This window comes from Acanthisitta chloris, unplaced genomic scaffold (assembly GCF_000695815.1).
Source record: "Acanthisitta chloris isolate BGI_N310 unplaced genomic scaffold, ASM69581v1 scaffold5211, whole genome shotgun sequence".
In the NCBI taxonomy this organism is placed as follows: Eukaryota; Metazoa; Chordata; class Aves; order Passeriformes; family Acanthisittidae; genus Acanthisitta; species Acanthisitta chloris.
In genome coordinates this window covers 28,567-53,162 of record NW_008657519.1, presented here as the reverse complement: position 1 = coordinate 53,162, position 24,596 = coordinate 28,567, and the positions used below count along the sequence as shown (strand labels likewise).

General features: G+C 40.7%; 1 protein-coding gene across 1 annotated transcript in view; it reads left to right on the top strand.

Moving 5' to 3' along the window:
* Window positions 1–212: 212 nt before the first annotated feature.
* DNAH10 (dynein, axonemal, heavy chain 10) overlaps window positions 213–24,596 on the top strand; it is a gene marked incomplete at its 5' end in the record, with an annotated part of 50,763 nt that continues 26,379 nt past the window's right edge. Inside the window, 39 exons of the mRNA XM_009084734.1 lie at window positions 213–438; window positions 921–1,078; window positions 2,023–2,253; window positions 2,859–3,049; window positions 3,505–3,703; window positions 4,389–4,583; window positions 4,722–4,892; window positions 5,789–5,965; window positions 6,296–6,469; window positions 6,995–7,164; window positions 7,908–8,059; window positions 8,591–8,755; window positions 9,201–9,408; window positions 10,292–10,448; window positions 11,608–12,084; window positions 12,242–12,400; window positions 12,716–12,832; window positions 12,909–13,011; window positions 13,243–13,421; window positions 13,707–13,918; window positions 14,486–14,642; window positions 15,082–15,315; window positions 15,417–15,539; window positions 16,124–16,357; window positions 16,858–17,081; window positions 17,566–17,835; window positions 17,929–18,112; window positions 18,837–18,971; window positions 19,340–19,492; window positions 20,043–20,231; window positions 20,339–20,485; window positions 21,059–21,250; window positions 21,419–21,537; window positions 21,692–21,850; window positions 22,158–22,293; window positions 22,425–22,547; window positions 22,992–23,126; window positions 23,438–23,651; window positions 24,131–24,250. Coding sequence (XP_009082982.1) covers window positions 213–438; window positions 921–1,078; window positions 2,023–2,253; window positions 2,859–3,049; window positions 3,505–3,703; window positions 4,389–4,583; window positions 4,722–4,892; window positions 5,789–5,965; window positions 6,296–6,469; window positions 6,995–7,164; window positions 7,908–8,059; window positions 8,591–8,755; window positions 9,201–9,408; window positions 10,292–10,448; window positions 11,608–12,084; window positions 12,242–12,400; window positions 12,716–12,832; window positions 12,909–13,011; window positions 13,243–13,421; window positions 13,707–13,918; window positions 14,486–14,642; window positions 15,082–15,315; window positions 15,417–15,539; window positions 16,124–16,357; window positions 16,858–17,081; window positions 17,566–17,835; window positions 17,929–18,112; window positions 18,837–18,971; window positions 19,340–19,492; window positions 20,043–20,231; window positions 20,339–20,485; window positions 21,059–21,250; window positions 21,419–21,537; window positions 21,692–21,850; window positions 22,158–22,293; window positions 22,425–22,547; window positions 22,992–23,126; window positions 23,438–23,651; window positions 24,131–24,250 — 7,069 coding nt within the window. The remainder of the gene's footprint in view (window positions 439–920; window positions 1,079–2,022; window positions 2,254–2,858; window positions 3,050–3,504; window positions 3,704–4,388; window positions 4,584–4,721; window positions 4,893–5,788; window positions 5,966–6,295; window positions 6,470–6,994; window positions 7,165–7,907; window positions 8,060–8,590; window positions 8,756–9,200; window positions 9,409–10,291; window positions 10,449–11,607; window positions 12,085–12,241; window positions 12,401–12,715; window positions 12,833–12,908; window positions 13,012–13,242; window positions 13,422–13,706; window positions 13,919–14,485; window positions 14,643–15,081; window positions 15,316–15,416; window positions 15,540–16,123; window positions 16,358–16,857; window positions 17,082–17,565; window positions 17,836–17,928; window positions 18,113–18,836; window positions 18,972–19,339; window positions 19,493–20,042; window positions 20,232–20,338; window positions 20,486–21,058; window positions 21,251–21,418; window positions 21,538–21,691; window positions 21,851–22,157; window positions 22,294–22,424; window positions 22,548–22,991; window positions 23,127–23,437; window positions 23,652–24,130; window positions 24,251–24,596) is intronic.

Sequence of the window (24,596 nt, the reverse complement as noted above, 5' to 3'; positions counted from 1 at the left end):
CTTTGTTTCATCCCCCCCCCTTTCTAAGTACTAAGTAAATTCTTTTACTTAGAATATTTCTCTAAAGTTTTCTGAATACATTTGCCCTATACCTTTTACGTATAGTTTTATTCAGGGTTTAATGAACAATATCCAGTGCTCAAGTGAATTTCTCCTAAACTGATTTGTATTTCTTTGAACATTAACCATCTGATCTGTGGTTTGAATTCTAGGGGTTTTCACCAGCTCCCTCCTCTGGTGAGCGCCAGGCCGAGGAAACTTCCTCTCACTCAGACGGTGAAAGCACAGATTCTGAAAAAATGGCTTTATCTGAGACTGAACTTGCAAAAAAGGAAGAACAGCCTGTGGAATACTCTACTGATTCAATGAGGAATGGAACTCAAATGAACAGGCAAAAATTCATAAGTATTCCTCAGCACACTGCACCACAAACTGAAGGTGAGTGCTCTGCCTCTGCCAGTGCTGTGGTGGTGAGAGCACAGGGCAGGGGAAAGAGGTTCACTGGGCATGGCTCTGTGTAGAGTAACAGATCCAGTTTCTGGGGAAGCTCCAGACCTGATTAAAGTTTCTCTCTGCTGATAGCAGCAGTATTTTTAGTGCCCTGAATCATAGCAGGCAGCATGGAGAAATGGATGAAATCAGTGATGAGGCTCAGTCTGCAGTAAGACTAGCAGAGGGGGTAGACATGCCTCGTTGGTTCAGGGGACTCAGCTGAGAGCTTTGTCTCTAGGAATATACCTTTGCACTGTGATAACTGTCAAGGAACTGCATCTATTTTGCCCTGTTCTCAAAGAGGCAGAGCAAGGGGTGTGTTACCTGCCCTCAGTAGCTAACAGGATGGAAGGCAAAAGTCATTTCAGTGATGTTACTTTACCAGTGCTGAGGGAGCAGTTCATTCTATGTGCATTTTCTTCCCATAGAAGATGATCACCTGGTGATGCCAGCTATAAATCTAGATGGAGAGGTGTCTGCTCTTGCCAGGGTTCCAGAAGTGGTTCAAACTCTGGAAAGTTGTGCACTGACCTGGCAGGAATTAATATCCACAGTTCTGGAGGAACAACTGCAAAAGGTTCCACAGGTACTGTTGCCTATAACAAACACCAAACTGCTTTTATTCCTGGAGGCTTTGCTTCATTTCCCCACAAGAATCTCTTTGAACAGTTCGTGTAAATTTTTTATTCCTCTTCATGTTTGACTGTTGGAAAGCCATTTACTAACTGATGAAAAGCAGAACAAAAGCAGTGAGGAGCTGTGTGGCTCTGGGAAGTAGAATATAACTAAAGTATAAATATAAATAAAGTAACTCACTGGAGATTCTACCAACACAGGATAACTGGAAATCTAAGGGACATTTTTATCTGCACTCATTTAAAGAGCCATGACGTTCTAAAAGCTGCTGTGATTTCAAACTGAAGGAGAGGAAGTTTAAGTTAGATATTAGAAAAATGTTTTTTCCTCCAAGGGTGGTGAGACACTGTCCCAGGTTGCCCAGGAAGGCTGTGGCTGCCCTGACCCTGGCAGTGTTCAAGGCCAGGCTGGATGAGCCTTGAGCAACCTGATCTAGTGAGGAGGTGTCCCTGCCCAGGGCAGGGGGTTGGGACTAGATGATCTGCAAGGTCCATTCCAACCCCTGAGTTCTATGATTACTTTTTAAAATAGCCAACTGTATTTTTTTTTCTTGGAAAAAAGTAATCTCAAAATTCCAGTTTTCCGGTTCAGGTTCTACAAACACTTACATATATGACTTAAATATACTAAGGGATTTACTGTCTGTAAAGTTACATCAGCTTTTGGCCTCTCCACCTCAGGGATCTATTTCCCATGAGCAGTTCCCTTCAGTGTGTGTAAAACTCTTCATTTCAAGGATCTTCTTCTGTCTTGGTTTTTGGCATGGTGAATCATATCAGATTTCTGTCAGCATAAAGTTTGTAGAAAAGAAGGAACAAACACAGTCCTGATTATAAGTTTTCACTCTTGCATAATGGTAATCTGGAATTTAATTTGATTCCACATTACTTGCAGGGCAATGGTCCTCTTGCAGAAGTTAACTTCTGGCAGGAAAAAAGTGCTACTTTAAGTGCTCTTACTGAACAGACAAAGCTTCCAGAGGTGCAGAAAGTCTTGGAAATATTACAGGAAGCTGAATCCAAGCATGTTGGAGATTTACAGATAGTCTTAAGTGACCTCCAAAAACATCACGTGGAAGCTCTAGATAATGTTAAGTTCCTTTCAACCCTCGAACGCCACTTGAAGGTAAGTGCTTTGAGCAAACCAGGTGAAGTTTGAACTGTAGTTACCTGAGTTTGGTTTCACTGTTGATGCCATCACCTCTTCTTTATTTATCAACAATAAATACATACTCTAGATTAATGAATTAATTAAAAAAATATTTGAGTTGCAGTTGTTCTAACACTTGGAAGCTCAGAGCTGTGAACACTTGGTTTGTAAATCCAACCTTGGGAGAATTTGATAGTAGAGCTGAACTGGGGAAAACAAAACAAAAGAAAATACAGATTTCTCTACTCCATTTTTGAGGTAGCTTTGCCCACTGATTAGAGCTGATGTCTCAATGTCTAAGTTTTACTGAACATCATCCATACATCCAAATAAAGAATTGAGCCAAAACCAATTTTGGGAAGGAGAAAAGAGAATATTGAGACAGGACTTAAAAAGCATTTGGAGCACCTGATGCAGATTGGCATATCCTTAACCACATGTGTTATTTAGGCACCAGAGTGTCTTCTTGACTAGGTTATTTGTTTGACAGTAGCACAGACTTTCCTAACTACAGGTATTGGTTTATTGAATATGAATTTGTATATTTCCATGACATCTTCTTCATAATGTGCTTTTAATAGAACTTAGCATATGGCACTGGGTTTGATGTTGTCCGGAGTACAATTCCTTCACTGCTGAGCACCCTGAGAATGGTGTGGATTATGTCACGATATTACAGCCAGGAGGAGCAAATGGTTTCCCTCATGGAACGGATTGCATGGGAAATTGCCACAAGAGTGGACAGAGCTGTGGATGTACACACACTGTTCAAGTAAGCAGAGGATTCTTGTACTTATTAGAAGCTTTGCCTGTTTTACACAGGGTGTGGTAGATAACACTTTGATCAAATAGATTGAATTGGTTTAGACTATTTTAGATTGTATTAGAAGGTCAATTAAAAGTCAATTTATTCTGTAATTTTCATAAATTACTATATCAGCCCTTAAAAAAATAGGTGTTTGTCCTCTCTTGTCTCAGAATTATACAAATCAATAAACCAAATAAAATTATAGTTGTAAAAAAGTGGCATAAATATCATCAAAATCAGTCCTGAACCAGAACCTCCTTCCAAAGGCACATGGAAAATGAAAACCTAAGACATGTTTTGCCTAGATCTTGTATAATTAGAAGTTGCTAAACCAGGGTATAGTAATGCAGCTGAGATATGATTTTCTATCTATAGTGTTTCTGTCTATAGCATCTTAACTGTGTTGGTTTGATTAACAGAGAAGATAGAGCTGCTGCAAAAAAGAAAGTAACAGAAGCCAAAAGAACTCTTGAACAATGGAAAAAAAGTTATTTCACTGTTTGTGCCCAAATTGAAGGATCAGGAAATGAACATCTCTGGAAATTTGACCAGAAATGTTTGTTTGAAAAAACAGATTATATGACTTCAGTCTGTCAAGATCTGTATGATATTTTTCAGGTAGGATTACAGACAATAAGTGATGGGGTGGTGTGATCATTGTGATTCTGTAGAGGAGATTCTTTTGTATAGCAGTTGGGGATTTGTTAACAGCCTGTAGTTTTGTGAGTACTTTAAGACCTGAGAAGTGCCTCAGATTCCAACAAAACTGCTTAGTGCTGGAGATGGAATAACTTTGCCAGGGACTGCCTGAGGAAAGATGTTACTGTGTACAAGATATGAACAGAGACTTTTAACAACTGTGTCACAGATGTGCAGTTTCATGGATTGCTAGCTTAATGCTATGATGTAGATAAAATAGCCATTTAAATATACTATAACACACAATTTGGCCTTCTGTGTGTCTGTGTATCAACTGCAGAATGACATGTAAATGGAGCAATGATCTATTAGGCTAATTTAAGTCAGGGTAATTACCAATATAGTCCATCAGTAGACTCTGTAGATGAAAAGTGGACTAAAAAGGAGCAATAACTGAGTATTACCTGTTATCACAACTGAAATGTTTGGCCTGTAGAGTCGTGCTGGGGGTTTTTTAGGGTCTTGTATTAAAATATATGGTATGCAAATCACAGCACAAATTGATTCTCTGAGTGGTTTATCTTTTTAAAAGGAAAAGTTAACAGAAAAATGTGTTAAATGACAAAAAACATTAAAAAGCAAGGTTTCTGATGTGAATTAACAGGTCACTGAAGAGTTTCACAATCTGTTCATTCCTGAGCTAAGAACTGTGACAGCGAATCCAAAGTATATTGAAGCTCTGCTGAGAGAAGTAAATGGACTAACTATTCCTATGGAAGAATTGTCTTTTGACCCTTTTAGCCTCCAAAGTGCACATGACTGGAAATCAATTGTGGCAGAATTTAGAGAAGAAGTTTCAGTAAGTGCCATATACTGTGATTCCCCCAAACCAGTAAAAATATGCTTGACTGCTACTATCAAAAAGTATTTTCTCTTTGCCTCTTTGCAAGATGAGTCTCTAAGGGACAGGATTTCTTGGCTTTCTTCCTGTGTTTAGGTTATCGAGGAAAAGTTCAAGGAGTTTATTGATGAATCTTTTAAGAGCCTTCGATCAGCAGAAGCTGCTTTTGACATGCTGTTAAAGTTCAAACACATCAGCATTCGTGAAACTGTTGCTGAGCAGATGATGATGAAGTTCAGGGATGTTTTGGACCAATATTGTAAAGAGGTATTTAATTTAGAGATATCTTCTGTAGTACATGAAGCTCTTCACCTAATGAAAATCATAATATCTGTATTTGTCTAAATACCTGTGTGGTGTCATTTACTGTGTGAAAGACTGAAAAGTTTTGCAAATAAACATAATAATTGCTCTCACTTTTTGGAGCCTTTTGGAGAAATAGTGTGGCTGATTTGCTGAAATGAATGTGCACATCTGTGTGTGTGTGTGTGAGGTGCTGGATGGGCACTGAGAGGGATCTGCACATGCTCTGAGTGCAACAAGTCTTGTGGCTGTTCCTTCACCCTGTGAACAGCATATCAGCCCTAGTCCTTCCTGAGGAAATGCTGCCACATAGCAGTTCCACAAATACAGGAAGAAAGACATTCTCTGTGATGCCATTAATGCAAACAAAAGATGCATGATAAAATAATTGCTTTTATTCTGCTGCTGGAATTAGTTTCAGAGCTTGTGCTGTGTCCCAGGTTAGATACTGATCGTGGACAAGCAAGTGGAGAAATCATAGAATCATAGAATTTAGGGGTTGGAATGGACCTTACAGATCATCCAGTCCCAACCCCTGCCCTGGGCAGGGACACCTCCTCACTAGATCAGGTTGCTCAAGGCTCATCCAGCCTGGCCTTGAACCCTGCCAGGGTCAGGGCAGCCATAGCCTCCCCGGGCAACCTGTGCCAGTATCTCACCAGCCTCACAGAGAAAAACTACTTTCTCACATCCAATGTAAATTTTCCCTTCTTCAGTTTGAACCCATTACCCCTTGTTCTGTCACTGCAGTTCCTAACACAGAGTCCCTCTCTGGCTCCTTGTAGGCCCTTCAGAGATTGAAAAATTGCTCTGAGGTCTCCATGCAAAATGATTCTTTGCAATATTTTGTTCTCTTCTAGGTTGAAAAAGTTAAGAAAATCTTTGATGAGAACCTCAAGGACCCACCTTTGTACAAGAATCATCCTCCAGTGGCTGGAGCAATATTCTGGTCCAGGTCCCTTTTGCGTCGGATCAAATGCACTATTGTTCAATTTGAAGAACTAAAGGAGTTGCTTTCTAGTGAACGTGGAAAGGAAGTATGTTGGTTCTCTTGATTTAATGTGGGAAGAAATACTTACCTCATGCACTTCTTCTAGAGGTGGGAAAGTGCTCTGATGTGAGAGGAAGTTCCAAGTCTTTGCTCACAGCAAGCCATGTTAGATGTGAAAACCTAGTGGAACCTTCCCAGTTTCCCAGGGAGACAGTGATAGAATCAGTGTCAGAGTTAAAAAAGCCTAAACTCTCCAGTGCCTGCATTAGTGACAAGGCATTTCTTGCCCTCTTAACCAATAAAATACAGAAACCACATCGAGACACCATATTAAGACAGGTCTTTCAAATCAGTTATACAGAGTTTTCCTTTCTAGGTAAAACAAATGTATCTTCAAGTAGCCAAGAAGATGAAAGAGTATGAAGATCAAAAATACAGTCAGTGGATAGAGAGGATAAACCAGATACTCCCTCTGTTCCTGAAAAATACTCTGCTGAGTGTTGTCAGTGGCGAGGCTGCAGCAAATGTTAATCCAGGGATGTCTGAGCAGGTGACATCTAGGAAGGTAACGTACCAGGCTTCTCTGTGGAGAAGAAATAAACCCTACCTGATAGAGAGATTTTTCTAGGGTAATATTTTAAGCACAGATTTTGAAAGGACAATTTCAAAAGTTCTGAGCTGTAGTTCCTGTTCATTCTTAGGTTTTGGTACATCTTTGGGATAAGATGCAACAAACCTTGGGACTGAAGTTAGGTAGAGGCAAGTTCCCAGCAGAGCTCATGCTGAATCCTGTTCTTATTACACTTTTGTCAGGCCATGAATTTCCACAAGGATTTCTGTTGTAACTGGTGGTTGCATTTGTTTCTTGTACTCAGTTGTCTCCAGAGGTAGTTGTGTGATTTTTGGAACTAGAATGCTGACGCTGCTATAGAATTTTAAAGGCATTTCCACACATTCTGAATGCCAATCATTCTGACTTTACCCACTGGCTTTTCAAATGCCTTCAAGAACTCACCTTTTCCTTGTAAAGTAACAGTTTGTTGTTTCTCTACTTTTTGCTGCTCTTGTGTTGTAGACCTCAGTAACAGAGGAGCTTCTCCCCACCAAGAAAAGCAAATCATTCACAGTGAATTTTTCTCCCATATTCCACGAGATTGTCACTGAAACAAAATATATGGAACAACTAGGATTTCCAGTCCCAGAAACAGCAAGATATGTGGCATTACAGGAAGACAAGTATCTTGGGTAAGGCTGTAACAGAATCTCTGCTCACACACAGACTCATGGCAGCATTTCCAGTGATTTCACTCCAAACCAGAGCAGACCCTGAGTCAGCAAGTGTTGGCAATATGAGAGCTTTTAGTGACTTTTTCTTTAAGGGTGCAGTTACTAATGGCCATGTTGCACTGACTGATAAGCTTTTCTCTGGTGCTGTCTGCATCCTTTTTGCTGTAGGACTGTTTTACAAAGTAACATCTCATCAAAATCTGAAAGAAAACAAGGAAAGTAGTCTTTTGTGCAAGTAATTTTTACTGCCAATTAGATTTCAGCTCACATTTAAACTCATTGCTGCTTTTTTTTCTCTACAACCTTGGATAAATCAGTTGTGTCCGAGTCATCCCAGGCATTTAGCACACAGGGGTGGTGATAAGAGCCCTAACTGGATTTTAAAGTTCACTGTTGAGCTCACTTATATACTTTATACTGAGGCTCTCTTAAAAACCCTGAGTTTTTAATATCCAGCTCTGAGTTGGATCAGGAGAACTTTGTCTGATTACTATTGGAGCCGTGTGGAACTTTTGTTTCAAATGGGAAATGAATTGTATTTGTAATCAGTACATACTCACTGGTTAGTTCTGCCAGTTTTGCTTTACATGAAAGTCTGAATGGAATGATGGAAGTGCTCTGCCCTTTGGTGCAAGTCAGAGCTGCATTTCAGGAAAATCATCATTTTTATATTTTGTTGTTGTGCTTCTTGCACTCCTCAGGTATTTAAGTAGGTTGAAAGCCATGCTGGATCGCTATCACAAGTTAATGGAAACACTGAGTGAAGCAGAAACAGAACTTCTTGATGACAGTCTCCAAGAACTCTGGAGAATATTCAAATCAGGACACAGGAGACTCACATGGAACTCCTTAGGTAATGGAGATACTATTTCAAAGTGGCCTTAGATACTTATTTTAAGTTAAGAACCCACTCAGTTCTGCAGTCTGTATTTTATATCATATGACAGCAATGTGTCCCTAAATGGTGCATCCTATTGCCATAGTTAGAGTTAGAATAGCAGGTTAGAGAAACTCTGACCCAGGAGGGCATTTCTTGTGGGTTTATTATATTTAAAACACTGGAGATGGCAACAGTCCCTCACATAGCTGCCCTGACCCTGGTGCTGTTCAAGGCCAGGCTGGATGAGGCCTTGAGCATCCTGATCTAGTGAGGAGATGTCCCTGCCCAGGGCAGGGAGTTGGGACTGGATGATCTGTAAGGTCCTTTCCAACCCCTAAATTCTTTGATTCTGTAGGTGAAGGATTAGGTGAGAAATCTGCTAGTCTTTCTGCAGAACCTCGGGTCATTCTTAGAGATAAAACACATCTGGATGTGGATATTTTGATGCATTGGTGAAATGTCTGTTAAAAGAATAAAACCCAAATGGTTGTGATTTATTTCAAGGTATTGGTGACTTTATTATCCAGTGTACACAAGCCATTGGGAAGTTTGAATCACTTGTCCATCAGGTTCATCTTATTTCTGAAGACATAAGCAGCAAACTTCTGTTCATAGAATCAACAAATCTCTTTAAGTTTCCACTTGCAAAACATGATGATGACCTTCCTGGTAAGTCTGTTTTCATTTCCAAGCTCAGTGATGTTTTGTTTTTCTTTATCTGGCACTTTGTAGTTTTAGTTGCTAAGATCAACCCTTTTAATTGAAGATTACAAGAATATTTCAGGATGTAACAGAAAACTGAACTGGTTTCCTCAGATGGAAATGGCAGTGAGGTGATTGTTTCCCTGATCTCTGTCATTCAGAGTGAGTGATGGATCAAATTTCTTTCAGCACTTTGTAAGCCATGAAAACTTTGCTTTTACATCTAATAGTTGCTATTAATTAATTGAATCCATATAAAACCAGAGGGCTGAAAGATTAATAAATTAAGCATTAATAAGATCAGTCTACAAGATAATTTCATGCTCACAGATAAAACTCAGCTAATTGTTATGGCGTATAAGTCTGTTAGATCTTTTGCAGTTAGTAATGATATTTTTTGTGTCCTTTGCAGGAGCGAAAGAATTTTTTGACTATGTTAAGTGTGAAAGAGCAAAAGATGTGGAACACATGGTTGGAAAGTTTTCTGCGATTTCACAGCTGCTAATAGAAGTGGAAGAACAAGTTGCCAATACAAACAGTGGCAAATCTCCAAAATTAGCTTCCTATTATGCACACTGGGAAAACAAGATTTATCAGGTGTTGACACAGTTAATTGTGAAGTAAGTCAGTTGTTTGCTTTCATGGATTTCCAGTCTTTCATCTTTGGAGTTTTCTGGATCCGTTGATCAGTACATGTACTGACATTCTGTTTGAACACCTCAGCTTGTGACTGATTTGTATTTGTACTGTTTTTCTCCTGTGAGCAGTAGAGAACTGAAAACAAGGTACAGGAGAACCCCAGTTTCTGAGGAATGGGATATTATCATGTTGTTGGGAAAAGAGAGAAGTAAGATCTGTTTTCTGCAGTGTCTGTAGTTGCACATCCCTGGTTTATTTTTTAGATCAGGTTTTGTTTTATTAAGGAACACAGTTTTGAGGGCTTGGTGTCTGGGTGCCGGATGTGTCCCAATACTGCAGGGACACCAGGACAAGAACAAAGTTTTGTTGGGTTTTACTTTACCTATTCTGCAGCAGCTCAGGCCAAGGAGGTTCCTGTAGCAAGGTATTATAAAGGCTTCTATGATAAGCATGATATTATTGCATTGCAGGGTTGTAAAACCTTCCCAACCATCTCTTCTTCCCATTACCCATGTCTTTGTATCTGGTCCATGCTGAAGCTTACTTCACTGTGCTTTCCTGACTGGGCTCTTGCAGGGGAGTTGGCCATAGTCTCGGGATCCTTTTGCACAAGGTGTCCCCATTCTTTCCTTCCAACAGCTTCTTTGAGCTAGTCAAGCTTTTGCTGTACATCAGTGTTAATGGGATAATGTTGCTCTGATGCACATCAGTGTTTCCATCTGAAATCAGTGGTAACTGACTTCAGATTTCAGCTCTGGTTACAGCCCTAAGCACACACCTGATCATTGCGGTCTCTTTGGGCATTTCCCTGGGGGGCAGCACCTGATTCTTTCTATCTTTGACATGTTTTTTTTCCTTTCTCAGGAATTTACAGGCTTTTAATGCAGCTCTTCTTGCAAATGTGCCACTGTTCCAAATAGAAGCTCTTTTGTCTGTTCCTGACATAATCATGCAACCTGATGCCAGTGAGATTGACAAAATGACTGTACAATGTATCCAAGACTGTGTTGAGGTCACTAAGGTGATTTTTGATAAAGATTTATTTGTTGCCAGAATTTGCTTGTGATTGAACTAATTATACTTTGTATTTGGGCAAGCACAAATGTCAAAGGGAAGGGTTATATTGTTTTATCTTGAAATCAAAATGTCCAATATGTGGTACTAACTTCACAGACTGTCCTCATTTCACAAACTGATGACAAAGGGAAAAAAATCCCATAAAACCTCATGTAATTTTTACTCAGGCAAAAATATTACTTTTTAGCAGTTTTGCCAGTATAAGGACATGATTTGGTGCTATAACTCAGCAGACATCAGAAGGAAATGCTTTTCAGAATCCTCTGCAGATGTTACTTTTGGATTTTCGAATAAGCTGGTAGAATAAGGAATGTATTATGTTCCACATTATGTTTCTTCTTAAAAGCATAAGAAAAACAGTTCAGAAAATGATGGAGAAGGGTGACTAGGACTCATCTAGGACAGCAAGTATCTAGAAAAAATATCTAGCTTACTGGCAAAGATGTATTAATATTTCCCTGCATAAATATGCTCACATTGAACTGCTTTCCTGAAAAGAAGCCACATATTATGGCAGTGTTCCTGCCTGGAGCTGTTGGAGAAATGGTTCCAGATGTCCCCTGGAATGAATACATTTGGATTGTGTACTTCCTATGCTCAGATTTGCTGTTCTGCTCCACTGCTGCCCCCAGTCTTTTTGATCCAATACCTTTTCTCTCTGTCCTGCTGTCTTGCTGCTCAGCAGGGACTTCAGAAGTAGATTGAGTAATGGGTGAAAAGGTTTTGTTAGGATGAAATTAACTCTTCTCAAGTTGAGGGGAAAGTGTAGTCTTTTTTGCTGTCAGAGAAACAATGTGAGAAATCATTCACACCACTTCCTACGTAGTCTCCTAAAAAATTAATTTCTTCACTGGAAGAGTTATCAGGCATTGGAATGGGCTGCCCAGGGAAGTGATGGAGTCACCACCCCTGGAAGGATGTAAAAGACTTGTAGATATGGCACTTGGGGACATGGTTAGTGGTGTACTTGGGAGTGCTGGGTTAATGGTTGGACTTGATGATCTTAGAGGGCTTTTCAACCTAAATGATTCTGTGATTCTATGAATGATTTGACTAAAATGACTCTACAAAATTGTTTTTCAACCTTGTCTTGAAATCTGCAGCACTTCGTACGATGGATGCATGGTACATGTATTAAATGTCCTCCTCAGCACATCAAGAAAGATGAAGTTTCGACTTTCAGCTTTTACAGCGATGTCTTCCAGAACCCTCTGATAGCTGACCAGGCTGTTCTCATCACTCAGAATGTCCACACAGTCCTGGCTTCTCTCAGCAAGCATTTGAACCAATGGGAGAGGTATGACCTGCTGTGGAAATCAGACAAAGCTGAAGTCCTGGAGAGGTTAGCTGCAGAAAAGCCTACATGTGTCACCTTTGATGAGCAGATGCAGTTCTATACGAAGTTAGCTCAGGAAGTGCCTCAACAGCCCTTGATTAAAGATGAGCAATTTATCAGGCTTCACCTGGCTCCTTTAGCCTTCACACTGCAGGAGAATGCCAGGGGCTGGGTGGTTTCATTTGGGAAGTTGCTTAATGAATCTGCAAGAGAGGAACTCTTCAGCCTTCACAAGGAGATGCAGGTAGGTGTTTTCAGTTTAGTTTTTGTTCTCTTTATCACATAGATTGAAAATAAATCTTCCTGTTGTTTGCTTGTGCTTTGTGTTTGACTCATTGTTACAGTTCTGCCAAATTGTTTTGTCAGTGTTGATTCTGAAAATGATCGTTCCTTTTTTACAGAACTTATCAGAGAATCTTAATAGACCTCCTGATACCCTGGAAGATCTCAAAATGGTGCTTGGCACAATGGCAGAGATCAAAGACATGTCCTTTGAGGTGGAGCTGAAATACTTGGACATCTGGGAGAGATACCGAACTCTTGCAATGTACAATATTCCAGTGAGTGCATGTCTCAGCAATCATTTCAGATTTGAGCTAGGGGCACAAATGCCTCACATGTGAAAGAAAAAAATGCTTTCCTTCTAAGACATCTTGCAGAATTGCAGTATTGAGGTTTGAAGGGATGCCTGGAGATTGTCTAGTCCAAACTCCCTTCTCAAATCCATATGCCCACTTTCAAATGGACATACTGCTTGTGTTTAAATCTGATTCAGGTCACTTCAGTACTGGTTTTGTGTTTTGGAGGGTTGTCATGTTCCTCACTTTCTTGTGACTACTTACTTTGTCTGAGAGATGCCACTTGTTTTGTTTTAGGTAACTAAAGAAGAGCAAGAGATGGCTGACGGAATTAAGGAGAAGTGGGAGGCTCTTGTCTTGGAAGCCTCAGAAGTCAATCGCAGCCTTGGAGGTGTAAAAAAAGCTTTCAGAAAGGTAATTATACTTGTAATTAATGTTGAAAAAAAATTAGAAATGGGAAGGAAAACAATTTAAACACTGTTCTCTTTAGATTACACGGCAACAAATTGAGGACTACAGCAAAGAGACAACAGATTTCTTTCAAAAATTAGTGTCCGAGGGGCCTGCGACTGTTGGGGAAGATCTTGATAAAGGTAAGTGGACTAATGTGTGTGAAGTGATGGAGTGAAAAATTAGTCTTTGAACAACTCGAATTTTATGTAAAACAAGACAATTGTGTTTTCCTTATTAACATACAAACTCCTCTACCAGGAATGTGAACTTTTTAGTACTAGAACTTCTACACACTACATGCAAATTCTGTCTTATTTATTTTCCATGAACCTTGGGACTCTTTATCTAGAAAATTCGCTCCCCTTTTCCAGGATTGGAACTCATGGCCATTTTTGAAAAAGAATTGGAGAGACTGGAGAAAAGTTCTCAGGAACTGGGCAGTGCTGAGAAATTTCTAGACTTGCCAGGAGCAACATACCCTGACTTAATGCAGGCACAGAATGGTGTGAAGGCTCTAAAGCAGATCTATGACATTTATGCATTACAGAGAGTAAGTACCACACTGTGTCTGCACAGACACACATTCCTTTTGGTCATTTCTGATGCAAGTCATTGTGTTTGGCTGTGAATCTGCCTTGGACATGAACCTGTCTCTTCCTCTGCTTGTTCAGTATTAATACAGTTGCATTTACATCCTGCCTATGGTCTCTGCATTCTACTGTGGTGTAAAGATTACTTTTTGGGGGATCAGAACTAAAAGGAAATATGATTTTTTTCCCCCCTCTGCATTCTACTGTGGTGTAAAGATTTACTCTTCTGATGTCCATGTTCCCAGGCAGCTAAAAAGGAATGGTCTCAGACACTCTGGACAAACCTTAATGTGCCACTTCTTCAGGAAGGAATTGAAGGATTTCTTAAAGCCCTTCGGAAGTTGCCCAGAGCAGTGCGCACCATGCCAGTGGCCATTCAGCTGGAAACAAAAATGAAGGCATTCAGAGACTCCATTCCTTTGCTGCTTGATTTGAAAAATGAAGCTTTAAGAGAAAGGTTTGCTTTGATTTATTTAAATCCATTTTCTGTGCATAGAAATATTTCATGTGTTTTCCTTTAACTTCCATGTGTAGGATCATATGTCATGTCCTAGAGTCTGGAAATTTACTTTCTGCTTGATGAACTTGTGTGATAGAATCACAGAATTTAAGGGTTGGAATGGACCTTACAGATCATCCAGTCCCAACCCCCTGCCCTGGGCAGGGACACCTCCTCACTAGATCAGGATGCTCAAGGCTCATCCAGCCTGGCCTTGAACACTGCCAGGGTCAGGGCAGCTACAGCCTCCCTGGGCAACCCGTGCCAGTGTCTCACCACCCTTAGAGTAAAAAACTTTTTTCTCACATCAAAAAACTTTTTCTTACATAAAAAACTAGCATAGCACAGCATAGTGTGTGAGGTGGCCAAAATGACTAGGATACTTCATGTGTTCAAACTGGTAGTTCTTGTTTAAACAGCAAAGTGTTAAACACAGTTTCAATATTGTATGTTCAGTTACAGTTGGTTTTGTTTTTACTGTTTCGTGGTGGTTGGTGCAGTTGTTGTTGTGTCAATTTAAAACAGGCATTGGAAAGAGCTTATGGAGAGAACAGAAACCTGGTTTGAAATGACAACAGAAACATTCACTTTGGAGAACATGTTTGCTATGGAACTTCACAGACATTCAGATGTTATCAGTGAAATAGTCGGAACTGCTGTTAAGGAACTTAGCGTTGAGAAGGTAACAAATGATAAAATCTTAATGAAACTAAAGAGTCAAGGATGACAGAAGTCTGAGTTTTGTCTGAGATTTTGAAATTGGCATGGCAGCCAGTTTGGCCATCTCCAGGGACCTGCCATGGTGGAACTGATGGCAACTAAGGTCACTAACTCTGTTAATAAGCTTCTGTACAGCTCAGAGTCGTACCCAGTATTGGCTTTGGCAGCAATATATAGGATTTCTGTTCCTACAATAAACAAGTTTGTCCTGTGAAAAAGGATCTGGAGAAGGATCCATTCTGTTGCCATCATCATGTTTTGCCGTAGACCCTTCTTTAAAAACCAGAGTTAGAAAATCTGTGCAAAAATTTTGCTGAATTAGGTGTTTCATTTTTATGCTAAGATTATTGTCCTCCAGTTTTTGAAGACTGAAGGATGCATCTTTTTGTGCTCACATGCAGGGACTGAAGGAAGTAGCAGAAACATGGGAAACCCTGAAATTCACTGTACAAGAGTACTTCAAAGGCACTGAGAAGAGGGGTTATATTCTGGGATCTGTAGCTGAAATATCAGAGATCCTCGATGACAACAATGTCAATCTTCAGAGTGTCTCGAGCAGTCGATTTGTGGGTCCTTTCCTTTCAGCTGTTCACCGCTGGGAAAAAACTCTGTCATTGATTGGTGAAGTAATTGAGGTAGGAAGAAAGACCTGGACTAAATAATTAATGTTTGTTATTTAAAATCAGAGTTTTCTGTTGTATTTTTTTGTTCTCTGACAGTAATGTTTGATTCTTAGGTCTGGGTAGCTGTTCAGAGAAAGTGGATGTACCTGGAGAGCATCTTTGCTGGTGGAGATATCAGATCACAGCTTCCAGAGGAAGTCAAGATATTTGACAGTGTAGACAGAATGTTTAAACAGGCAAGTAACTGACCTGAAGGGCAGAGGTGATATCCTGGTCTGGCAGCATGGGATAGGCAGAATCTCCTTTTCCTTGCATTGGACACATCTTGTTACCTTTACCATGGCAATAAGATGCTTAGATGTGTTTCTATAGAGTGAGGACCAACACATGTAATAAAAAGGCTTTCCTGGCTTGTGCCACTGTTCCCATACTGAACACATACTCCCAGTAGGAATATGGATTACTTTTCTGCTTCCCATCTGCAAAACTGAGAGTGCTGTGATTCTGAAATGTAATGTTTGATCATCCCTTGAAGTTCTACTGTGTACAGGAGCAAAGTCAGGTCTATGCTTATGCTGGCATGACATGGGTTTCTCTTATTCTTTTACAGCTGTGTCTCATGCTCTCAGCTTTGAAAGCACACTGCATCCATGTTTTCACACAGCACTGCAGCAACAGAAAACCATGTTTTAAAACCTTTGATTTACTTCTCTAAGAACCTATCCTGCTTGTGCTGCTTGTGTGCTGTGTTACTAGGTAAATATAATTTAGTGTAATCTATAGCCGTTCAGTATTTTCTAAACTTTTTCTCCCTCTGTAGATAATGGATGAAACTGTAAAAGAACCAACAATAAAAACATGCTGCGAAGCCCAAAATCGTCTGTCAGATCTCCGTCATATAAATGATGTGCTGGAGAAATGTCAGAAAAGCTTGAATGACTATTTGGATTCCAAGAGAAATGCTTTCCCAAGATTTTTCTTTATATCTGATGAGGAGTTGCTCAGTATCCTTGGCAGCAGTAGTGCACTTTGTGTCCAGGAACACATGATCAAGGTACAGTGTTGGCTTTTGCACGGTGCCTTTTGCTTTTAGGTGCTTTTAAAAGTTTAACAGACTATACTGTACATGCCCCTAAGGGTACACTAATATTTATTGCATACAAAGAGCATCCTGGCAGCATCCTGAAGAGGCTTCTGAGTAGCCAAATCAAATCTGATTGTTGTCTCTCATACTGTCCAGGAGCAGTTATGGTAGAGGAATGTTGCTGGAGGAACACTCATGATAGACCAGAGTGATCTGTCATTAAAGAACCTTCATATACCTCCTCGTAGATCTCTATTTTATAGAAAAAATCAATGTCATTTGGGCCTCATCGGCTGCTTGATTGCTCTGCAGTTGGACTACTGGGCTATGCATCAGCATTTTTATTTGATTACTTAGGAGTCAGATCCATTTTCCATGGAACTTTTCTTTCAGTAGTAAACAGGGCTGGATACACTTACATCTCGAGGCTTGATTTCCCAAATGCCACTGAATTTCTCGGTGCTTTTCAGATGTTTGATAACATAGCCTCGCTGAGGTTTCAGGATGGTGACAATGACAAGAAGATTGCAACAGCCATGGTCTCAGCTGAGGGGGAGGTGATGGAGTTCCATCAGGCTGTCCCTGCAGTGGGCAGAGTGGAGAGCTGGATGACAGCAGTGCTGGCAGAAATGAGAGAGACGAACAAGCGCCTCACTAAGGAAGCCATTTTTCGATACTGTGAGGACAGAAGCAGGTGAAACCATCAGTGTTTGTTCTTTTGTTGTATTCTTACAGGCCTGTTGTGATCTGGAAAAATTAAGACTTCATTGTTTCCATCATACACCTTTTAGCCTGTATTTCTGTATGTGGAGGAGTATGAACACATGCACTATTTTAACTCACCAGGAAAAAAAAGTGTTCTCTCTCACATCCAGTTTCCTGAATCTTGAGGTTTTATTTTTACTGATGTGTTCACAGTATGTTTTTCTCATGATGAATTCCACTTGGCAATTTTACACAGGGAATAGGCAGCTTTTCTATCAGAGTATTTCCTAGGCTTTTGAAATCCCACAGCACATCTTGATGGAATTCTGTACATCTCTGAAAAGTTTGGCTCATATTGTAGTAATTGCATAGATAGGAGCAACAGCTTTTTTTTTTCCCCTTTCCTAATCAGTTACTTAAAATAAACAGTAATACAAAAACTCAGCCTCCCTCACTGTTTGTGTTTTCCACAGAGTTGATTGGATGTTACTTTTCCAAGGCATGATGGTCCTGGCTGCTAATCAGGTGTGGTGGACTTGGGAGGTGGAGGATGTCTTTCGGAAAGTGCAAGAGGGAGAAAAACTGGCCATGAAAATTTATGCTGAAAAAATGCACAAGCAGATTGATGACTTGGTTACTCGAATCACCATGCCTTTGAGCAAAAATGACAGGAAGAAATACAACACTGTGCTCATCATCGATGTTCACGCCAGAGACATTGTCGACGTGTTCGTAAGAGACAGGTAAACGTCACCCCCCAACCTACTGAGTTTAGCCAAATGCATAAATGGTGTTTTCATGCTTTTGGCTCATGGGAACAAGTGTGTGTTGTGCAGCATCCTGCAGGCTCAGGAGTTTGAGTGGGAAAGCCAGCTGCGGTTTTACTGGGAGCGCGAGCCGGACGACCTGCGCGTGCGGCAGTGCACTGGCTGCTTCTCCTACGGCTACGAGTACATGGGGCTGAACGGGCGCCTGGTGATCACCCCCCTGACAGATCGGATCTACCTCACCCTCACACAGGTCTGTGTTTGTTCCTGTGAGCACAGAAGGGCAGCGAGGCTGCTGAAGGGTCTGCAACACAAGTTCTGTGAGGAGAGGCTGAGGGAACTGGGGTTATTGAGCCTGGAGATGAAAGTGACTTTATCACTCTCTACAACTACCTGAAAGGTGGTTGTAGTTAGGTGGGTCAGGCTCTTCTCCTGGCAGCTAGTGACAGGATGAGAGGACATAACCTTGAGCTGCACGAGGGGAGGTTTAGGTTAGACATTAGGAAGAATTTCTTTGCAGAAAGGGTGATTAGATACTGGAATGTGCTGCCCAGGGAAGTGGTGGAGTCGCCATTCCTTGAGGTGTTTGAGACTGAACATGGCATTTAGTGCCATGGTCTAGTTGACATGGTGGTGTTTGGTCCTAGGCTGGACTTGATCTCAGAGGTCTTTTTCAACCTGAATGATTCTGTGATATGATTTTTTTTGCTAACAAACTCTTTAAAATACACTTTCAGGCAATCCCATTGCTGTTTTATTGCCTCTTCCTGCTGTCTCCTAGATGCCAATGTGAATGCTAATATGTTTGAAATCAGTTGTGATATCCTTCTGACCTCACTGCCTCAAAGATAACGTAGAATGCATTCACAGATGATGTTAAAGGGGTTTTTGTGTCTAAGGGTTCATTGGTGATTTTTCTACCAACCAAATATAAATTTAATCCAAGCTTTGCTCTGCTTTTTGCTCTGTCTCCAAAGGCTCTATCAATGTTTTTGGGAGGAGCACCAGCAGGGCCAGCAGGTACAGGGAAAACAGAAACCACCAAGGATCTGGCCAAAGCACTGGGCTTGCTGTGTGTAGTGACAAACTGTGGAGAAGGCATGGACTTCAAAGTAAGAGCCAAAGATCTGTGTTCTCTGATAAAATGCCAGTTTCTGCTCTTTTTCAGTGCCCAGGATAAGGACACACTCTGAACTTGTGCATAAGTACCTCCCTTAGAGATCCCATGCTGTATGATAATGAAATTTAGTCAAAAAATGCCGATTTTGAATAAATTCCTGAAGGAATTTCAGGTGCTTTCAAGCAGAGAAGCAGTGACTAGATGGTCTGTGTTTAAGCTCTTGATATTGTGATTATTGCTAAGTGCAATGACAGATTGCAAACTCATGTGTGTCGTTAGGAGTTTTAGCATATCCAAAAGTTTGTTGATTCTGAATGTTTTATGTATGAATTGCTGAGAAGTTTTCCTTGCTCTTTCTAGGCAGTTGGTAAAATTTTCTCTGGGCTTGCCCAGTGTGGAGCATGGGGATGCTTTGATGAGTTCAATCGCATCGATGCTTCTGTGCTCTCGGTCATTTCTTCTCAGATTCAGACGATTCGAAATGCTTTAATCAATCAGTTGAAAACGTTTCAGGTAAACATTTAAAAGACAAGTAATTGTGAAGGCTGATCCTGGTTTTGAGGCCAAGATTCAGGGTTAGACTCTATTGTTAGATCAAAGGGCTGTTACTTCTGTAATTCATTTGTGCCAAGCATTTCAAACTCCCTGAGAGATGTTAAATCCTTGCCAATTTCCTAATCCTTTGCTAGTTTATTCCTTTGTGAGGTGGGGAAAAATGTGATCTTAATAGGATAAGGGTAACTAAATGGGATAATGGTATAGCAGCAATTAGGAAGAGGAGTAACTTGCCTTGATGTGGATTATGAGGCTTTGTTTACTACTGTTTCTTGGACATCAAAACCCTCAGACAGATAATTTGGTTGAGGCTTGTGGAATGTCTTGAAGTTTATATTCAAGATACATCCTCCCCACTGTCTGTATCTGGGGGCCTGTCTAAAGCTAAGCATTTCAACACTTTGTCCTAAGTGGATGCCCCACTATTGCTGGTTTTCTCTTTGAGCAAACCTGGTTATTTATTTCAATTCCTATTTCCCATTGTTCTAACATTGTCTTATGCCTTTAGTTTGAAGGACAGGAAATTGCTCTTGATAGCCGGATTGGCATTTTTATTACAATGAATCCTGGTTATGCTGGTCGGACTGAGCTCCCCGAGTCTGTAAAAGCTTTGTTCAGGCCTGTGGTTGTTATTGTACCAGATCTTCAGCAGATCTGTGAAATAATGCTGTTTTCTGAAGGGTTCCTTATGGCAAAGGTAAGCAAATTTGATGCTCCCATACCCCTGTACACACCCATGTATGCATGGCCAGTGCTTGGTTGCAGCTTACATGTTTGTGACTCTCTAACTTAAATCTCAAACAGGTCCTTGCCAGAAAGATGACAGTGCTGTACAAGCTGGCAAGGGAACAGCTTTCTAAACAGCATCACTATGATTTTGGCCTGAGGGCCCTTAAGTCAGTGTTGGTGATGGCTGGAGAACTGAAAAGAGGATCACCAGACCTCAGTGAGGTAGATTTGCAGCTTACTTACCCTGGGCTGATCATCTTTTTCATTAGGAAGGGAATGTGTTTACCATTCTGGTGTAGTTTGTCTCCTTTGAAAACAGGAGCACTGATGATTTCTGTCTTACTTCACTTTGCTCTTTCTGAGTTTCCTCATGCTCTTTGCCAGCAAGTTACCATCAGAACTCAAGTCAAAGTAGGGAAATCTATGGAAAATGAGGTATTTTACTTCCTGTTAAGTGCAGCTGCAAATAGCCAGCAGAATGTCTCTGGGTGAACAGCAGGAGCTGGGTTTTGAGCAGGGAGTGCTCCAGCTCAGGGGAGCTGTGGTGTGGGACACTCCAGCCATTTGGGATGTGGTTAATATAGAAGGAAAAGGCAGTGCATTGTTTTTAGCTATTGATCAGCTTAATCCTTATAGAATAACCTTTGTTGTTTCCACTAGTAACTGATGGCAAGAAAACATTCTCAAAGCTATACTGAAATAATCAGGCATTAGTTTTTAAAGGTATTTGAATTGCCTCAGTTTATATATTGGTGAGATGTTTGGTAAAGGTTAACTTTGCTATGCTTTGTCTAGGAAGTTGTATTGATGAGAGCTCTGCGCGATATGAATCTTCCTAAATTTGTGTTTGAGGATGTGCCTCTCTTCCTTGGCTTAATCTCTGACCTATTTCCTGGCCTGGATTGCCCTCGAGTCCGTTACCCTGACTTTAATGATGCTGTAGAAGAAGCACTGGAAGAAGAGGGTTATGTTATTTTACCAGTCCAGGTATAAAAGAATGTTAATTGCTTGAGTTTTTTATTGTAAACATTAGGCTGGAAATGCATTGCTGAACTCTGGAGTGGCTCCAGGAAAGCTTAGCTGATACAGATCAGCTGCTGATCTTGTCCACAGAAGTTATGACTGCAGTTTGTTGAATCAATGTTTATTTTTCAGGTGGATAAAGTCGTTCAGATGTATGAGACAATGTTAACTCGTCACACTACAATGGTAGTTGGTCCTACTGGAGGTGGCAAGTCAGTTGTCATTAATACCTTGTGCCAGGCCCAAAACAAGTGAGTATAGAATTTGATACATGGCAATCAGGCTGTAACATGGCACAGACCTGTCTTGTCATGACAGGATCAACAGCTGCCCATAATATTTGCTTGGGTTAACTCGAAATGCTGTTGTGTCATTTTACTGTTGTTTGTCTTGATGTGTCTTTAGGCTGGGATTATTGACAAAGCTTTACACACTGAACCCTAAAGCTATGAGTGTGATTGAGCTGTATGGGATCCTTGACCCTACCACACGTGACTGGACAGATGGAGTCCTGTCCAACATTTTCCGGGAAATCAACAGGCCCACTGACAAGAAAGAGCGACGGTAGGCAGCTGGAAACAATTGTCATGGCTTTTAGATGCTGAGTTTGACATCAATGTGAAAAAAAAACTTTGAACCTGCACTATTTCAAAATCAAATGCTAAATAAATATGAGAGTCTAGGGATCTTCCTGTCTCCTGGGATTTTCTAGCCCCAGTGAGAGGGATGGAAACCATGCAGTTACAAAAAATGAATGGAAAGCTTCAAAACATCTGGACTGCCATTGACACAATTGATGACACATCTAAGTTGTGAGGTATGTTGGTAAAATCAGAGGGCAGTCAGTGCCCCATGGCTCCTGTGTCCACAGGTACATTCTCTTTGATGGAGATGTGGATGCTCTCTGGGTTGAAAACATGAATTCTGTCATGGATGACAACAAGTTACTGACCCTGGCGAACGGGGAGAGGATTAGACTTCAGCCACACTGTGCTTTGCTGTTTGAGGTGAGAAATGACTGTACATTTAATACATGGGAAGAGTTAGATTTTTGACAGACAGGGCTGCAAAGTGGAGAGCAGTTACTGTGGCTGTGCTTTGCTCAAGTGTGTGATGATCTTGTGTGATTATTTGACAGGTTGGTGACTTACAGTATGCATCTCCTGCCACGGTGTCCCGCTGTGGAATGGTCTTTGTAGATCCTAAAAATCTGAGATATAAGCCCTACTGGGAGAAGTGGATCAATGACAGAGAAAATGAGGTGGGAATTTCTGTGCTTGTTCAGAGAGCATCTGTATTAAATACTGAACTGTAGACAGCTGTAGAAAAAACTGTGTAAAGGCAGTTCTGATGTTCTGACAAAAATCTAAGCACTAGGCCTGCAGCAGAGGGCTAAAGAGAATTTCCATCTTTGCTAACCTCTGGTTGTTTCTGAGAAGTGGAGAACGAGGAGATCGATTGGCCTGATCTCCACAGAGTTAACAGTGAGATTGCTTAGGTCCATTAAGTTTAAAAACTCAAGTCCACAGGGAGCTGAAGTAAAACAACTTAGTTGTGTCACCTGATGAATGCAGATCCTCCCCTGCTGAAAACTCAGTCCAGCAGCATCACATTTTTTCATGTGACTGTACTCTGGTTTTGGGAGCAGTGATTCCTTCAAGAACAGCTTTTTGTGTGTTGAGTTATTGTCCTTTTCATTCCTCAGCAAGAGAGAACGGAATTGAATCGTCTCTTTGAAAAATATGTGCCCTCCCTTATTGACTTGATTGTAGAGGGAATTGTGGATGGCAAACATGGAGAAAAGCTGAAGACCATTGTTCTTCAGACAGATTTAAATATGGTAAGGAATAGAGAATAAAGCTTGAAATTGTTTAGCTAAAAAGAAAATGGAATGATGGAGAAAGTAAAACCTTCCCAGATAAAGCACAGGAGTAGAATGTGCTGAAATACAGTTTGTTAGTGATGAGCACCAAGAAACAAAAGAAACAATCAGCTCCTAACAATGCTCTTGTGCTATCTCTAATGCACAGAGCAGTAGATAACACCTTAAGAACAAAAGATCAGCAAACACTCAAACAGCTGAAAACATATGAAAAGTTTTCATGCATCCAAATGGCAATTTTGTTTACAGTGTTGTCTTGTTTTCAACAGGTTGTGCAGTTGACTGTGATGCTGGAAGCCCTACTGGTACAGCCTGAAGAGCCTGATGTTCTGGAGTGTTTTTTCTTGGAAGCTTTGTATTGTTCCTTAGGTGCTTCTCTTCTTGATGCTGGGAGAACTAAATTTGATGAACATGTTAAACGCCTTTCCTGCATGTCTACTGTTCATGATGACAACACCCTGGCTAAGCCAGGGGAGCTGCCAGGTAGGAGCTTGTCATAATTTAACCCAAATCCCATTTATTGTGTTAGAAAAGAGTTTGTTTCCATGAAGGCAGATCACTGTTCTTCTTCCCAGCTAGTTATCTTGGCTGAAAAATATGCTCTTTGAGGCACTGTCACTGAAAACCACATAGAGATACTGATGCTGAATGCCTGTCAGCTACTGGTCTGTCCTCACAGTACAGTAGTTTTCTGTGCCAAGCTGAGGAGATAAACAGTGAAGGAAAAAACAAAATGTGAAAGGAAAACCACTGGAAGGTGCTTAAAAAGTGATATTATGATTCGGGTGCTGGACTAGGAGAATTGTGGTTGATGCCTTTGTGGGTTAAATGACAAGTAAACAAAACAAAGTGTTGCCTGACTTGGTCCAGAATCTTACCCTTCATTTGCATCTCAATCAGATTGTTTTCTTATGAAATATTTCAGTGTCCTTGAAAACTTGCAGTTGCTTAATGGTTTGCAGGTCAGCTGCCAACTTTGTATGACTTTCATTTTGATGGATCTCAAAAAACGTGGGTACCGTGGATGAGACTTGTTCCTGAATATATTCATAAGCCTGAAGTGAAATTCCTGGACATTCTAGGTGAGCGTAAGAAAAAGTACAGCAATGATACACCTTTAGTGTGTGATGTGCCACCACTGAGTGCATGGCACTTGACATGAGACATCCTCTTTCTGTCCCGAAAGTTACCTACTCACATTCAGTTTCTTGTGAATGAGAAAATCAATTTCCCTACTGTTCTTGTCATAGCAGTTTAGCAGTGGTAGAGCTGATGTGTAATAAAGGAATGAGGAAAGGATGAAAGCTCATTTCAGTTAATAAGGCTTACTAGGAGCTAGCAATGCCTTTTACAAGCCAGAACAGCAGAAGATTTGCAGTTTGCTCTACCAAAACTTCTAGGGAAAACATCAGCTCTGAAGTTCAGGTA